The sequence below is a fragment of the Strigops habroptila genome, chromosome 11 (genome assembly GCF_004027225.2).
Source record: "Strigops habroptila isolate Jane chromosome 11, bStrHab1.2.pri, whole genome shotgun sequence".
Lineage (NCBI taxonomy): Eukaryota > Metazoa > Chordata > Aves > Psittaciformes > Psittacidae > Strigops > Strigops habroptila.
This window is the reverse complement of record NC_046360.1, coordinates 6,451,911-6,469,327: the sequence shown is the minus strand read 5'-3', so window position 1 is coordinate 6,469,327 and position 17,417 is coordinate 6,451,911. Positions and strand designations below refer to the sequence as shown.

Below are 17,417 nucleotides of genomic sequence, written 5' to 3'. Positions count from 1 at the left end.
AGTGAGAGCAGAAACACGTTCAAAACAGCTGCTGGCATTGACTTGCACCTTGTGATCCAGTAGAATACGACGAGGCCAGTTTGGTGCAGAGAGAGATGAACACTGTAAAGTAGGCAGCATTTTTAAACAACTTCCTTGAATTTCCACTCACTGCTGTCCAGAAACAAGGCCAAATCCTTTAGTAAAGACTGATCCTCAGAATGCAAAGGCATCAGTTAAGGAATAAGCTGTTAAAAAGCTTAGCAGGCGATGGCATAAGAAGCCTCATGCAATTAAACTCCACACTGTGGTACGTGCTTGTCAATTAATCTGATCACGTCAGCAAGGCTTTGAGCTATATTCTTCTCCTTTAAATTTGTATGCTTTGAGGCTATATTTTGTCATTTTCTGGGCTCCATTTATGTGACGAGTGTATCAGCACATAGCCTGGGACTACATTTTTTTCTTAAGAAAGATTTTAGGGTTATCCATCTCCCAGTGTGAAATCTCCTTCAACTGTCCTCCCCCAACAGGTGCCATACTGACAGAATAGAAGATGAAAGCTGTCCTGCTTCCCCAGTAGGCAAGAATGAGACGGAAAGTAACACCATCAGTTCCCTGCAAGCTAAGCACATAGCCTAAAGCTGCAAGCTCTAGAGTCAATGGGATCCCCTTCCACAGACCATTAACATCTTCTGAACACAGATACGTCTGGACCCGGTGGTGGTGCTAGGCAGCTGGTGGTGTGTGTGGGAAGCTGGCACCTATGACATTTTTAAAGGCCAAAGCTGGGTTTATAGCAACTGGTTTAGCTGGAACTAAACCTATGACCATGCCTGTTTGCACTTGTTACTCCTAGTACTGCATCCTCTGTTAGCAAACAAGGCCCATGTAGCAGCATTACTTTATACAGACGTAGTGCAAGGAGCTTTTCAGATCTTCAAGCAAGCTACAAACAACTAAGTAGGCTCAGATCTGTCCTTCACAGCAAGGGCAGATGAGCAATACTCCTCCACATTTGCCCAGTAATTCAAGCCCATCGTAATTTCAGCCTTGCCTAATGTGTTGTGCTTTAATTCACTGCATGAATTTAGAAACAGGGGTCTTTAGCTGGAATATTCACCACCTCTTCAGGCCGAGCACAGGGCGGATCAGTAGTACATACATGACAGCGGAGTACATTTACTTTCTGCTTGAGAACAATCCCTGGCCCCCCGGGGAACAAAGTTAATTCCAGCTCTACCGCATTCTCTCAATGCCCCTCCTGAGGACCAGAAGAAGGAGAGACAAGCTCTGTAGCTGGGACTGATCAGTGCTCAAGGCTGGGGGGTTCCTCCTGGGTGTTTATTGTTACCCTTTAATTAAAGGAGAGATGTGGATCTTGCCCAGCACACCAACCTCTGTAAAATCCCCTCCTGGAAGTCAATGGGTGTTCAATCAATCAATGTAGCATAGTCACCACCAAAGTCTTTCTTACCTGGATGGGCTTGGAGAACTGCTGTATGGGGGTGAAGGAGATGGTGTCCTTCCCTGGCTTTCCAAGCCTGCTGAAGTCACCAGAGAACTCCTGAAGAATGACAGAAAGAACCCAGCTGTTAGAGCCTGGGAACCAACCTTTCTCCCTTCCCTTTCTGAGTCTAAGAGCCCTGTCATGCTGCTTTCTGGTATTTTGGTGCCACATGCTGATGATCAAACTGAAAATGGTCACAACCAGGCAGGTGACAGTTATCCCTGAAACAAAAGTTAACTCAGCCACATCTTCCCTCCCATCCACCAGAACCCAAAAGCCCCTAATGCAGAGTATGCTTCAGTGGCTAAACGATTTCAGTTGCCTTGGTGGTCTTACCCGCTATACATCAAGCTGTCTTGGATTGGTTTCCCTCCTGCAGCCTCAGCAGTTAAATCACCTGAGGAACAAGGAAGTGCACAAACAGATTAACTTGAGATAATTTTCTTAAAAATCTTTATATATTCAGAGCAACTGAGATTTGGGTAGAATTTCCTGGTCCTCCAAGACCTGCTGAGATACTTCTGAATCAGTGTTTTGCAAAATACATGTGGGCTGAAGCTGCTGATCCTTATATCCTGAAGTTTTGCAAAATCTAGGCTGAAAAGAATGGGGACAAAACCCAACAGAATCATTTGGGGCAACAGGTATATGCCCACCTGGTCCAAGCAATTAGCTGCTCTGTAAAAAGACAGTGGTATCCGTTGCACATAGGGCTTTGAAATACCCATTTCTTAAGTGGCAAAAATCCAGGGCAGCCAAATGAGCTGGCAGCTGAATACACAATATGGGAGAGTTTGTGCCTTTGCCAAAGCATCTGAACACTGGAAACATGACTAGCACAAGACAAGAGTATACTGGTCCCATCACTGTTCCCAGGAAAAATACAAGCAACACTGAGCTCTTCCTTATTACAGGATTGCACAGCAGAGATATTTCACAGTTCTACCCCTCCAAATTCCTGTTTTAATATAAGTACTACAACTGAGAAAGGAGGAATCACAGCATTTACCACCAAGTTCCAACTCAGCAAAGCATCATACACATGGTCAGGGTTGAACAGTATCCTTCTGCTGGTTAAGTAAGGACTTGTGCATGGACATACTTAGACATGTGGCTAACTGGGACCCTGGTCCCTATGTACACATGTATTTTCAAACAATTCCTATCAAAGTATAAACACATAAAGGCGTTAAATTAATGTCTGAACAAAAATCCAACATATTTTAGTTCTCCCTCAGGAATTTTTTCCAGTGTAGAATCCATCTTACTAACTGAAATCCTGTCTTGGACTGTGACGCTAAGTGAAGACAGGATAATATGGGAATGGCTTCTGTGAGAAAAAGACATTCCCTGTGAGCCTACTTATCTTCTTTTCCAGTTGGATTTCTAGGTTCAATCCTTTCTTGAGGTCCTTCAGTAATCTTCACTCTCAAATCCTATCTTTGAAGGTAATTACAAAATATCCTATGAAATCAGCCTGTGAGACAGATGTCTCTTCCAGCTTGATAAGAAAACCATTTCCGTTAGTCAAAACAGACAGGTTCAAACTCTCTTTCAACTTTCTAGTAACTATCTCTAACATCCACATCCCCCTCCGCTTAGAACGTCTGCATTTTCAGAAACTTACTTGAGAACTGTGCTGGGACCATAACGAAGTCGTCTGTGTCACAAGATGAATTCTTACTGCTGCTTCCAGCAGAGTCCTTAGATCCATGCAGAAAGCCGGGGGAATCCTGGGTAGGAGATGCCAGCGCCTTCTCCTGCAGCTGCTGCTGCATCTCTCCAAGGGACTGCTAATTCAAGAAGAAAACAAACACTGGCTTTCGGCACAGCTACTTCATCGTTCTGCTCGATCCTTTAAACTCAACTGTGCAAGGCTACACACAACATTTTGCTGATAAACCAGGGCTAATTATTTGCCAGAAGCAGCTGTTTAGTTTTCTGAAAAGGAACACCCTTTCATGTCCATGTCAGAACAGAGCATCTTCTGCTACACAAAACACACTACCAGCATGTCTGATGCTCCACAGGTAAGAAAAACATCACCTGAGGTATTGCATCCCTCTGCTAAGGCTTTCTGAATCAACCATGTGTTTTACACCAACTCAATTTAGCATGGCTGTGGAACTGAGAAGAGCTTTCAGAGACAGTTTTGGTTGTTCTTTTCGGTTATGGGTTTTTGTTTTGTTCTTAAACATGTGGTGTCTCCTCACACTTTTGTAGTAAGCAGCACTTGGGAACATAAGCGTCCCTACACTTTCAGAACAACCCTGCTTTGCTCTAGTGCTGATAAGGAGTTAAAGATAGGCCTGAAGGAGGCTAAGCATTCAATAGATGAACGCTTCACAGCCATCAGAGGCAGGACAGACCTCAAGTCCCATTTTTCTGCTTCCTTCAGCCAAACAATCCTTGTGTTCTGCAGACAGATGGAGGAGGCTGGATGGTTTAAGATAGCTTTAAGACAGCTGAACTACCCACAGAGCAGATGACAGTATTTATCCTAATGCATTTTCAGGCTGAGAAAAACTTGAAATCAGCTTTCACTTGGGCCCTGTTATGATCGTGTTCACCTTCCAAAGACTCTCCTGCTGTACTAGTGGGGACTCTCACTGTACATGCAGTACATACAAGCAGGAGTTTTCCAGCTGTCAAAGTTGTCTCTTTTCCAGCCAATCTGCTGAACCAGCACACCTCCATCAGCAAAACTACAAAATGCAGGGCAGGGCTGGTGCAGCATCCTTCCAACATGGGATCCCTCCCAGTCTAGCAGTGAGCCTGTACCATCCCTGAGCTTCCCAGACCAGAAAAACTCAGGGGAAAGAGTCTGCTTTTCACACCACCTACCCATTCCAGGAGTCTTATGGTCAGCAGGGCCTCAGCCAACCACCCTCTTCTTACAGCTGCAGGGGAGAAGCAGCTCTCAGGGATCTCAGGGTTATGTGACATTCAGAGGAGAGCAGACGTCTCCTCTCTGTCCAGCTCACACCATGAGCACCTATATCAACTTCTGACACTGCCTCTCAGCCTTTCCCACACCTGGCTGAGACACCTTGACCCAGGGAAACTCAGAGGACAAAGCAAAGAAGCAGTAATGCCAGGGAGGAAAAAATTCAATTCTTCTCCCTTCCCCTACCCATCGCACCACCAGCATTCCTGAGTTCAAAGTCAAAGGCAGCTTTCACCAAGAGCCTCCAAAAACAAGCTTTCAGTTCAGTGAGTTACAGGAATGTCACTTCACTGGTCAGTTCATATTCTGCCCTCCGGAAAAATTTTCATCATTTCAGGTAACCAGAGAGAAAAAACATCAGTTCAGATTATCTCTCACAAGGCCACCGGACTGTGGCAGGTCTGGCCTGAGCAAACAGTATTGCTGAATGTCCCTCTGTGGCTCCTGGGAATGCTGGTCAGAAAGGAGGAGGGTTGCTTTACAAAGAAGGGTGGATACACTGTCCAGCTGCAGAGACTTTGCTTGGAAACAAATTTCTCTGCTTTGAGAAATTGCAGCCATATGCTGAATTAGTGACTCTGTTTTGGTTCCAAGGAACTTTCCACCTCTGCCAAGACAAGCTAGTATCATTAATACCAACTGCTTTCATAAAGGCTTTTCACATAATAGGCAATGGCCAAGCTGAAATATTTCTTGTGGGAAAAAACGACAACCTCTAAACTGTACACAGACTGGAGAAGACACCGAACCAAACCCAGGCAGAACTAAAGAGTTCAGTGACTTGCACCAGAAGACAGCAAAGGCAGAGACTTTGTTTCAATAAAGCAAGCAGGGAGACCCGTTAACACAAGCAGCACATCCTCTGAGCTGTACTTACGGGAGGTGATGCCAAGTGGGAAGTAGAGGAGCTGCTGGAGGAACTACCGGAGCCTGAACTGGGATAAGAAGGCATTGGCACAGAAGCAGCTAAAACCAGCAAAAGACAAAACCAAAAGAAGTTGTCAAACTAAGATTAATTAATAACAAAAGTTCTTTTTCATCTTTACCCATCATGGGTTATCTTATGTAGCATCATGTATTTCATGTATCAGATGCAACCAATTAAAGGAGAACGAAAGAGAAATTAGTATTCTGTTGGGTTACATGATTCGCATCATTCACTCCACTGTGCGCTATTTCAGTTATAGCTCTTGGGGTGGAAGGTCTCAGAACATCCGATCAAGGTCAGATGTCCACTTGACAGCTGTCCTACACAGATAGCAAGATGGTTTCTGCCCTAAAAAGCCTCCAAAGCATCTTTGCAAATGAAGGGGAAGATAAATAGAGAAGCAGACTGAATTACTCATGTCAGGGGTAGAAGCTAGACCATACCCTTCTTCATCAGACCTTGTGGCTTAGCACACATGCACCAAAAATGAGGATTTCTGTGCTAAGTCAAACACATGCCTACTCAAGCCCTACGTCCTTGCTGCCCCAACAGTCACTTGGGCATCCCAGGCCATATACTATAAAAAAAACACCCACATAATTAACCATCCACAAGGAAATAGTTCATTGCTTCCTATACCTCAACACGTTCTCCCTGAGTCACTTCTGCAAGTTAAAGAGGTTTTGCTTATTTAATCTCTTTGTACAGAAATTGTTCCACAGCACAGGCTATTCTTGCATCCCTTCCTTTTATGTTTTATTGTTCAATACCAGAACTGCCCATTTTATACACTGCATTGTTGAACTGGCTTTTATACAGAGGCATGAAGCTCACATTGAAAGGACTACTTAGCACTGACCTTCAGGCAGAAACAATGATTAAGGCATCACAGGAGAAAAGAATATTTAAGTCCAATGACTTATGCAAGTGAGGTACAGTAAATAACTTAGAAGAGCTCAGCTCAGCCAAGGAGAGAGACAAGGCAAAAGTAACACTAGCTCCTTAAAGGACTTTGAAGTACTTAGTGGTTCAAATTCCCCAGTCCACTCGCACAAGAGCAGTGCAGAAGTTACGGAAGACTCCCAACATCCCCATTTCAAGGCAGCCTGAAGTCAGATTTTACTCTGCAACCATTCGTATCTATTAAGATAGAGATCAGAGGAAATGCTTAAGTGAGGAGAGGAACACTTTGCTGCTCTTCCATTGTGCTGGCAGAGAATTAGCACCTTGTATCAGACTTCTACCTTTACAAGATCTGCACTAATGACTCCATACTTAATAAACAGAAGATTAATAACACCTAGAAGAAGAATGTTTCTGTTTGAAGTAAAACTACCTCTGTCATTAATCCCATTAGATACTACAAAGTACTTCATTCAACCGGCTAGAAAAATGAGAGTACATTTCTCTGCAATTAACTGTTGAAACAGTGTTCTAATGATAAAAGAATGGGCAAATATGCCCTTTAATAAAAGGCTTTAAGAAGTCTTTCCATGTAGCCTATCAAAGAAGGTTAAAGGATGACTGGACCAGTGTCCCCTAGCATAAAAAGAGCAATCACTTTGATGCTCAATTTCTCAGTCTGACAGAGATGTAACAAGATCCAACAACAGGAAAATGAAGCCAAAAGAAGCATCGACTTAAAATACATGTTTTAACGTAAGTAATCAACCACTGCAATAGTTTAATCAGGGTCACAGTGATCTCTTCCACCCTTTGCTAATGTTAACAAAACCCAAATGTTTTTTTTAAAAGGTCAAGTTATACTGCAAATGAAGACTGATTCAGCAGAGTCCCAGGGCTTGTGCAATATGAAGCCATAGTGGGACGGCTGCGTGGGACCTGTGTGCAGGAACACATGCACACACAGACGCCTTTGCCTTTTGTGTTGGACCACAGCATTTTGCGGGTTAGGTCCACAATGAAATAAACCTTTCCAAAGCTTTGCAAGAGGCTACTTTTTATTCTCTGCATCTATTCTACACTTGATGTCTGTGCCCTTGATGAACTGTGCTGTTGAAATGCACTGCCCTGGCTCTGGTAAAGGAACTGGGACCGCAGTACCCTGGCAATGGGTGTTCTGGGAGGTCGGTCAGGGGCTTGGCATGGAAAGCTCCTCCACCCGCACCCCACACACTCTTCCAGCACAGCTGCTTCCCACTCCCCACGCTCAGGGAACACACACAGAGGTCTGAGAACTTGACTGTAACATGGGGAGCTCTGTCCTGCCAACACCACAACCTTCCCACAGCGCCTGCACAGTGATCCCTAGTACCTACCCTACATATTCAATACCAGAAGTCTGAGAGGGGGGAAAATAGTCTCCCCATTTTTACCCTGCCAGCTCTTACAGAACAATTCACCCTTGTACAGACCTTCCTATTATGTAAAGATGCTTTCACGAAAAGGTAACTGATTTTTGAACTGTATCCGCACATCTGCTGCAAGACTTGCATCACCATGCATTTTTCCTAGAATCAGTTATTTTTGTTAGAGTCATTTCAGTTCTCTCTCAAGGTCCCCTCCACTCTATTTTGGTTCTGTGTTCATTATTGATTTAAACCTGGCTGGAATTGAGACTTCTCTATTTTTGTCTATTTGCTTTGGACAGCTTTCCATTAATCTGGGAAGGAAGACAAGCCGGCAGACTTTTTCATCATCTGAAACTCCAGTTAAAAACTCCATCTGCATGAAGCACACCTTTAGATACAGCCTCTATTAATTATTGTTCTTATCTTAAACCCTGTAAACTCCCCAAACTCACAGTGAGGCCCAACTCAAAAGGTCCTGACACTAAAAAAGGACTTTTATTCATGTAGAACCACAAGGCTTGGCTCTGACAAACCCTCTCTGACTGCCACATCCCTGTTGGTGCATTTGGAGCGTCAGCCACGCAGGACAGCTTGAAAGCAAGATGCTCGCTTCTATCCCCTCCACACACCCAGGCACTCCCAGTTTAAAATTAAAAAGGGTGCAAACACTTGGCTCATCATGTTTGCAGCTCAAGTTTGAATGTGGGCAACGTTAACACGGATTGTAGGCCCCCACCCAAATCCAGAAATTGCTGGATTGTAATTGTAATGTAAATAAGTCTGGTTTAATAATTGTCCTCTCCAACTTGTTCCAGCAACAAAACAGTCATCCCTGCATGTTGCATAACCAATGCCAACTGGTTTCAAAATGGGAGAGCTGGGAGACATAAAGGCAAGCCTGTGCTCCAGCTGTGTGGATCTCCACACTGGATCCTACACTTGCAGAAGGCACTTCTGACAAACCATCCTACCAGGGCCTGGGTAGTCCTAAAATATCCGAGCCTTGAGCTTTATTTGTAATCCAAGTTTTACACACACTGGAGAGATGCATTTCTGTGATTATCTGGACTCAATTAAAACCAGTCATGAAAAATTATTTAATTGCAATCTCTGACCAGGCAACACTCTCAGTGCAAAAACTGAAAGGACTTGCCCAAAGAATAGCTGCTTTTTAGAGTTTAGAACTTTGCACCATTAAAATCTTTTACATTAAGAAGTCATGGTGATTTTTTGCCAGTTTTTATGTACAATAAGATTATTAAGATGGTAGATGTTAAGCCTGACAGAGATTCCAGACACTGAACCACCCCATGCAGTTCTGAACCATAACTGCTCACATTTCATGCTCTCTTAACTCAAAGTCAAGGAGGTACAAGCTTAGCATTCATTAAAGGTAGGAGCAAAAAAGCCTCCAGAATATTCTGCACGGGTACCAATTACAGTGTGTTTACTGAGAGAAGACTTGCACAAGCATCTAATTATGCCTCCTCATGCATTATTACTGTAACACACTGCCCCATACCATATGCTGATCAGACCTGGCTACAGACAGACGACAATCTGACTAGACACAGTATTTTAAAGACTTTATTAATGAATTTTTACACACCTAAAGTACATGCTTAGTCACAGGTACAAAACCCACAACAGAAAATAAAATATAAATAAACAAAAGAAATCAAGTACATGTTTTGCTTAACACAGCCCAAGACCCTGAACCCACTCTCCAGGCTATAGCCCGTGGCAAAGAGCTTTGTGGTACACCCTGGATGGCAGCATACTTATGTCCTTGCTTCACTGAAGTGAGATGAGAGGAGGGACATAAGCACAGTCATCCCTCGAAACCACAGTGGAGACCATGAGCTTGACAGATATCTCATATTTAAAGATTTTTGACAGAAATGTTGATTTTGAAGTGTTCTGAAGAACAAATTTATTTAAAGGGGGTCCCCCCACCGTAGCAACTTCTAAGTTAGCCGCTTGCAGAACTGACCACATTTGAGGACTCCCCAATTTTCCAGAATTCCAAAATTACATTGTATTAAAAAAACCCTTTATAACTCCATGAGATAGTGTACTAACACATATCCACACAGAATGCACAGACAATGGCTCTCACTTTATTTTGATCATGGTGCGACCAGCGCTGGACCAGCCTTGACAGGGTTCAGGAGCACGGGTGATGTGCTCAGCTCTGCACGCTGGTGGCAGTTCTCTCCTGTTCTGCCCTTGCCACCTGAGGGCAGATTTCTCTGCAGGGGTAGGAGACCACCCCCCCCGCTCTGACTGCAAAATGCTCTCATATGCAAAGAAAGCGGGTCTGAACCTAAAAATTGGTTTGGGACCTAAACGGATGCATCACTGCCTGTTTCTGCAGTGCAGGCACCTCTGAACTGGAAGGTCCTTTAGGTAAAGGCTGCACAGTGGGTCCCTGTGCATTCCTGACTGAACAGCTACTACTCAAAACCACAATGCTGGTACAGATCATCCACCAAACTCTCCTAAGAGAAACCTGCACACTCAAATGTGAATGCCTTAGTCCTGCTTCCACCGAAGTCAGTGGTAGCTACCAGCTCCCAAGGAGAACAAAAGCACAAAGGCACGCTGTTCCTCCCCCAGTACTGTGTGGAGGCCTGAAGACTAATTCAGTCTGAGCATTATGCTTTACATGCAGCTGCATCTCTTCTCTGATACTTCCTACACTCATAATGCTGAGCCACATGTTGAGATGAAGTAGCACAATAAACTTTTGGACCCATCTTAGTTCTGCGCACAAAGCCAGGGGAGCTAACTGCTGTGCAACTTCACCTTCCTAAGTCATCTACTTCAGCTAAAACTGCAAATATTAAGCATGTTAAGCAGCATTCCATACACCTCAGGTGAGATTTTCTTATTGAGATCACCATAAGCCAGGCCTTTGCTGACACACTGGTTCTTCTCTCACCCATTTAGAAATCAAAAGGACCACCATTCCCACATGCAGCCTCTCTCATCCAGGCTCTTCAGCGCACTTCCCAGAGACCTTCATCCATCACTGCCATGTGGCAGTAGCAGAGACCTCCACAGCAGACTACAAGAATCATCTTCTCCACTAGCAGATCTCTGCGCACAACAACTTGAAGACCTCCAGCAATGGAGAGATATTTCTCCCCTTGTCTTTTCAAAACCAGTAGCGGTCTCTCCTACCTGGAGAGGACTCCAGGCTGTGGACATATGCCTGGACGTAAGGACCAGCAGGGCAGCAGAGAGGTCTGGAGTTCGTGTAGTCCTTACCTGCCTGTACAGGTGCTCTGTTTATTGGGCCTTGACCCCACACTATTAACTTAGGTGCATGGGAGGGCAAAGGCTGAGCTACAGTCCCCTGCTCACAATGATGCTTCTGGTTTCTGCACAGCAAACGTGTAGAAGCTGGAAACTGAGGCCAAGTCTGGAGAACTCTCTCCCGTTTGCAGGGTATTTTCTGTTCCCCTGGCCAGTGAAGCAATGGAACTGCCAGAGGCAAGAGATGAGTTGGTGGGCATGCAAGAACATCCTGAGCAGGGAGTCCTGGGCCCACAGGGGAATTGGACTTTGAAGGGCTTTTCCCACACGACAGTGGTACAGCAGGTGCTGAGAGCTGAGCTGGCTTTGGAGCAGTCTTACACAGGCAGAGTCCTTTCCTGCCTGCAGAGCAGTCCTGTTTTACAGGACTTGCCCCACATCTTGCTGGTGCAGATGGGGATAGAGGCCTGGCAGGCTTGCAAGCTCCCCTAAACCAGAAGCGTCTTTTCTTGCCCGCAGGACGGTCACCTAAGTACACAGTTAAAATCTATATCAGGAACAACTGAGAAGTCCTGCTCCAGAAGCAGGAAAGCAGGAGACTGTCAGGAGTGATGTGGACATCAGAGAAGGGATGTCCACCCATGGCATATATTCAAGAGGGGCTCCATGTTCAGAAAGCATTGGACACGCTTCCTCCAAAACTTCCAGCAACCCAAATCAGTCACTGATGAAAATTCTTGGCTTAATCATTTATTCAGAAGATTAAAGACACAGGAGGATCCTTCCAGAAGGAGGTAACTATACACATTTCCACTAAACCAAGTCTCTTGGCCAGAGGACTATTATATTCCGTACACTAGAAGCAATTCTGACTTGTTTTCCATTGAAAATAAACTTCTGAATCATGAATAACATATGAATCATTCTGAATATGTGGTTGGAAATTTTCAAAATCAAGAGGGGAAAGAAAGAACTTTAATGGAAACCTGTCTTTGTTTTGGCCAGTTCTCACTGAGCACCCAAATTTAACCCTTCTAAAGTAAGACGGATCAAGAATTTGGAGGTAAATGCTGAAACAAGAGCTGGTAACCAGAGCCAGCCTAAGGTACCACCTGGCAAGAATGGACAAGAGCACCAGATTCCACCATTCACTATCCCCAACTGTCCTACAGATACAGAAGAAAAGCAAGATGATGCTCATACTCCTGTTTACCTACAAGCAGCCTCACTGGCCAAGCACTTCATACAAAGCAGCTGAATGTGTTTCAGAACTACTTTTATTTCTACTTCAAGTTTCTGAACAGCCCCCATAATCATCCCTTTGAATATAACTCAGCAAAATGAAATATGTTTTGACAGCAAAATCTGGACATGACACAGTAACAAAAGCCGAATCCCCGCCTAAAGAACTAAGAAAACATAAAGCAGCCTTTTTCTTTTGAACTAGCAGCAAAGGAAGTCATGTCATGGTTCACAAAGATTGTAAACAAAAATGCAACACTTACATTTTTTCATTGAGGCACTTGCATCCAAGAATGGGTGATGGAAAAATTCATCTGAAAAAAAAAAATCAAGAACAGTGACTCAGTGAAAGGAAATTACTGTAAGAAGTTTACAAAGCAGTTAAAGCATAGCAAGTTACAGTATTTTACAGTGATTTTTCCATGCAATTAGATCAACCATGGAAGTTGATTGACTGTAGTTGCATATAGTAGTGGTCAAGAGTGCAGACTGCAGACTGGATGAAGGACCTACTATGGGAAATTATTTGGATCCAGAGGTTGCTATTTAAGTATGAATAAAATAAATGGCTCCTCTGCTACCAGTCATCTCTGCAAAATCAGGGGGGTAAAGGGACAGAGAAGGGAAATCATCTTGGGCAATTACATGAATGAAGAAAGGGAAGGAAAAAACCCCAGTCTTTGACCGAAGCATGGCCAAAGAACATGAGGGCTTGTACCTCGGGACTCAATACCAGCACTAATGGATTTTACATCTCCACAGGGCATTAAAGACCTTAGTAAGGTTTTGTTGCAAGCTAAAAACCTGGGTTGCTGGGGAGAATACACTACATTCATTGTTAATGTTCCTCTGATTTGCAATAGCTCTTACACTTCTAGGAATGAGAAGCAGTTATTGAGGGCCAGATAGTGCGACTATGTCGAGACCTGGCACGGCCACGTCAGTACATGTGCATCAAAAGCTCCCATCAGCAAGAAGAGAGAAATCCCAAGGTGCCAAGTAGCACTAAAAGACACAGTCCCTGGCTGAAATGGCATTCAAAGCCAGAAATACATTTTCTAAAGGGCCATCACAGAACAACAGGCCAGAGCTCCCCTCCTTTCACACCAGATACGTGTGCTGAAGTCTTCACTCATTATGGAAGAATATTCTACAGCTTCAGGCCAAGAAAAGCTTCTGTCCTGGCTTGCTGGAGACCCTCTACAAGTTTACTTGTCCTTACAAGTAGCCGCCACTCCTGACTCCTTCATGTCTGATCCACTGCAGCTCTATGCCAGAGTCCTCTCCTATCACAACCAGCTACTCAGCCATTAGTCATGGATCAACGCTGATTATTTGGTTAACTTTGGCAGGCAGTTCAAGTTCTTTTCCCAGCATGGATTTCCTGTTGCAACACCCAGTGTTTATAAACTTCTAGTTTTTGTACAGCTTTCTGTAAGCAGCTCCTCTTTGGCCAGTGAGCTTTCCATAATGTAGCAACTGTTTTCTTTGTTTGTCTGCTTTTTCAACTTAAACAATCCCTCTTCTCCCCACTCCTTCCTTGCCACTGCCATGGTCCTGCAGCCAGAGAGCACTGGTCTGGAGACCAGAGTGCACAACAGAAGTGATGGAAATCTCTGGCAAGAAAAGCTGGAATCTCTCAGATTAGATTCGCCGTAGATGGAGAACATCCCTACCCTGCTAGGAACTGCTCAACTGCTGGAGTTTCCTGCTGCTTCTTCAGCCTGCTCCTCTAGAGGGTACCATCCCTCAGCCGAGCTATTCAACAAAGGGGGTGGAAATGATGATTTCTTTCACTTTTCCCCCTCCAAACTGCTTGTTACTTGTGCTTGCAAAACAAAATTTAAACAACCCTCCTTGTAATCATTAGCAGGAAACTTGAAACTGTCCTTGCTTTCCTCTAGTTTGCAAAGACCATCAGTTCCTGGTAGAAGAGCCGCTGGGATGCAACAAGTAAACGAAGCTTCAAGCTTATGTTTTGCTATTGCATGAATCAACCAAACTCTGGGGGACCTCTGTGGAGGGCATCACGCACATGTCCAGGTGACTACAGGGTGACTCAAGGAACAAGGAGCAGCGGGAAACCCTGCTTCACTGGGGACAGCGGCTTAGGAATCATCCCTGACCCAGCAGTACACACAGATCTTCACCTTACATAGTGCAGGAGGGTAAAGAACAGTGAACAAAGGCACCGGACATCAGCCAAAGCAGTGCAGGTGGAGAGAGCAGCCCATGGTTAGTTTGCCAGTAGGAGGATAAAGCACCTGCCCACTGGGAGCCATCTAAGGGAAGGGGAAGATCTGCTTCTGACAGGATCCAGAGCTTTGGGACATCAACAGTTTGTGTACAGCTGGCCACAGCTGGAAACATGACGATAGTTGGAAACAGGGAAGTGCTTTCACTTAAGTGTTGATACTGTTTTGGGAAAGAGCATCATCTGGAGGTCTCCTGAGCTGATACTTGAGGGAAAGGAAGAAGGGTCCATTCAGTAGGGTAGGTCAGAGAGCCTCCAAGCAACACAGAGGAGCTGAAGACCAAGCAGCAGAAGACAGTAGGGAAAGGAAACCAGTTGTTACAAGTAGGGAGGAAGCTCAGACGCTTCAGCAGAGAGTTGGAGAGGAGGCAGAGGTGGATGAGACCAAGAATACAAGTGAATGCTGAAGAAGTGTATTGGTCTAAATAAATCATGGCTCTGGTACTTGCTTTCCTCTCAACTGACAGGGTATTAGAATACAGCATGAGAGCCACACAACCATTGAGATGTGCCATCTATAAAGCAAAAGGAATATCTCAGATATAGGCTTCTGTACAGAATATATTCACAAACCCTACCTGAAAAACAACTGCATCTTACAAGGACGTGCCAATTTAGAAAGAAAAGGATCCTGCCTGTGATTAAGGGCAGACAACAATCTCAATGCAGCAAGATGTGCTGTTAACAGTTGTCCTGAGTGAAATCAAAGTCTATTATCTCAAATTTCCAAGTGTTAGACTCTGACTCATGCAGTCTACTCCCAGAGGTACAAAAACAGCTTACAGGGGGCTAAAAAGGTTTACCAGACTCAATTTCTGACAGCAGGGAAACAGAAACCTCAAGGATATTTTCTTTTGAAATGCACAGCAGCATAACAGAAGAAGTAGAGATCCACATCCCAGATAGATCTGCAGGGAGTAATACTGAGAAGTGCTTATATCCAAATCAGTCTGTCAGTATCTTCAATGGCACTCTTTTCAAAAGGCTTGTTTTCTTACTTCTGGTCCTCTACATTCAGCACTGGATAATTATGATCAGCCTCAGTTAATCCACACGCTTGCCTCCCCCAGGTGACACTGTCCCCAGGAAGGCTTTCCTGGTATATCTAATCCAAAAGAATAACAGAGGCTGCAAAACAACTTCTTTTCATCAACTAGCATATGCTGCCCAGCAGGAAACAATCCACCTGAGCAGATAAGCAACAACAACAGAAAACCAACCCCCAAAAGACATAAATATCAAACCCTTTTACCCCAAGCATGACTAAAAACCAGTATCCTGAAAACACACAGAAGCACACCTTATTTTCAGGAAAAAAAGGTACTGTCTGCAAAAGCAGAAAGCTCTATGAGTTGCTGTGAGACTGCCCACTTGATATGTAACACAAATCCACAGGCTTTGGCCTCACAGCCTTGTTCCAGGAAAACCACTTGAACAGACTTCCCCAGCATCAAACCTTATTCAAACACAGAGGCTGAGGAGCAAACTTACCCTTTCCACCAGCAGCACTGGCCCATGGAAGCTGCTCCCTGGTGTTCTCCTCTGCACTCAGAGGAAACTCCACCAGGACCAGCTTGCTTGGCGAGAGAGAGTATTCACGTCCTGATTTGTACTGGAGACAAGTCTAGACTATCTTTGCCCAAGGGGAAGGGAGAGATGGGGGGAAAGAATAAAAAACCCCACACAGTTCCCTTTAGATGACTATAAGAGCTCCAGGAAAGGCTCTACCTCTGCCTGCTTTCCTCTAGGACATGGCTTCACTAGAGGTTCATCAGACCTTTTGGCTCAGCTAGACGCATCTGGAAGAGGCTGCCAAAGCCAGAACCCCCTGGCTCATGAGTGTTCTCATTTTAGAAGGAATTAAGACAATGAAAAATAAAAAAGGAAGTCTTTATGCCTACCAAGTCAGGAGACAGAGACAGGTTTACAGGGAGAGCCACAAGACCACCAACTTGAGCCCTAAAGAACCAAGGCATCCTTCCACAGAAACCTGGAGAAGGAGGGAAGGGTCTGCAAGCAGCTACGGTCTCCTAGCTCAGATTATCAGTGAGACCTTGAGAAACAGAGGGTATAGACTGAATTGATCATTAAATGGGTGCACCTTGCAGCTTTGGGAGGGAACTATGACAGAGAAAGAACACGGATACACAAGATACACATTTCACCTGGTACTTAACACACTAGAAGTTCAGAGAGATTATAAAAGCTGAAGCCAGGTGAAGGGATGCAAGTAAGAAACATTTGCTGAAGGTGTGCCAAATCTCCAGGTTTACAAAACTGTATTGGAATGAGCAGACCTTTCTAGCACATACACTAAAACCTTCCAGGTAAAATCCAGGTGTTTGGATGCCTCTGCTAGCACCAGCCAAAAGCACACAGCTATGTGCAGTGCCATGGTGCAGAGGAAAATACAGACAGGCAGCAGAGCTAGAACTGGAAGAAGGTCTTACCAAAGTCCATGCGGTCCTTATGGTTACGCTGCAAAAGGCCCAGCAACAGCTGCCTCAGGTGGCTGGATGTCTCCCTGGGGATGCTAGAATTGAAAACAAAAGCAAAATCAGAGAGACTTGCAGTCTACTTAAACTGCTTTTACATATTCAGGAAGGCAACCTGCAAATGCAAACACACTTTGTGCCTGTTGGGCTAGGAATGTAAGAGGAGCTCACTGGAGAGAGGCTGAACAGAAACATCTTGATTTGCATCTATTTGACTTTTACTCCCCATGGTCATTGTTAAGGTTACAGGTAATCTAGCTTTAGTGGCCTCTCCCATGAATACCTGCAGATCCTTCCCTTTCACAGTGGTGCCAATGTCATCCATACAACACGCAGTATTTTGCACATGATAAATAAGATCTCTTCTACTTGCTCTAATAGGGATAAGGAGGTCACTAAAACGACCCAGTTACCAAGTGGAAGCTTCCAGTTAAGACATTGGTGGTGAAATGTATCACCAATTACTACCATTTTATTAAGGCATTTCTT

The 17,417-nt window shown here is 44.5% G+C and overlaps 1 protein-coding gene across 10 annotated transcripts in view; it reads right to left on the bottom strand.

The window, feature by feature from the left end:
• Positions 1–17,417, bottom strand: part of ULK1 (unc-51 like autophagy activating kinase 1) — an 80,905-nt gene that overhangs the window by 23,089 nt on the left and 40,399 nt on the right. For 9 of the 10 annotated variants that reach the window (XM_030500572.1, XM_030500574.1, XM_030500577.1 and 6 more), the window contains 6 exons: positions 16,884–16,966; positions 12,443–12,493; positions 5,314–5,402; positions 3,117–3,282; positions 1,826–1,886; positions 1,457–1,546 (listed from right to left, as the gene is read on the bottom strand). In XM_030500572.1, the coding sequence (XP_030356432.1) occupies positions 1,457–1,546; positions 1,826–1,886; positions 3,117–3,282; positions 5,314–5,402; positions 12,443–12,493; positions 16,884–16,966 (540 nt within the window). The remainder of the gene's footprint in view (positions 1–1,456; positions 1,547–1,825; positions 1,887–3,116; positions 3,283–5,313; positions 5,403–12,442; positions 12,494–16,883; positions 16,967–17,417) is intronic. The other variant, XM_030500573.1, reaches the window with a different exon arrangement.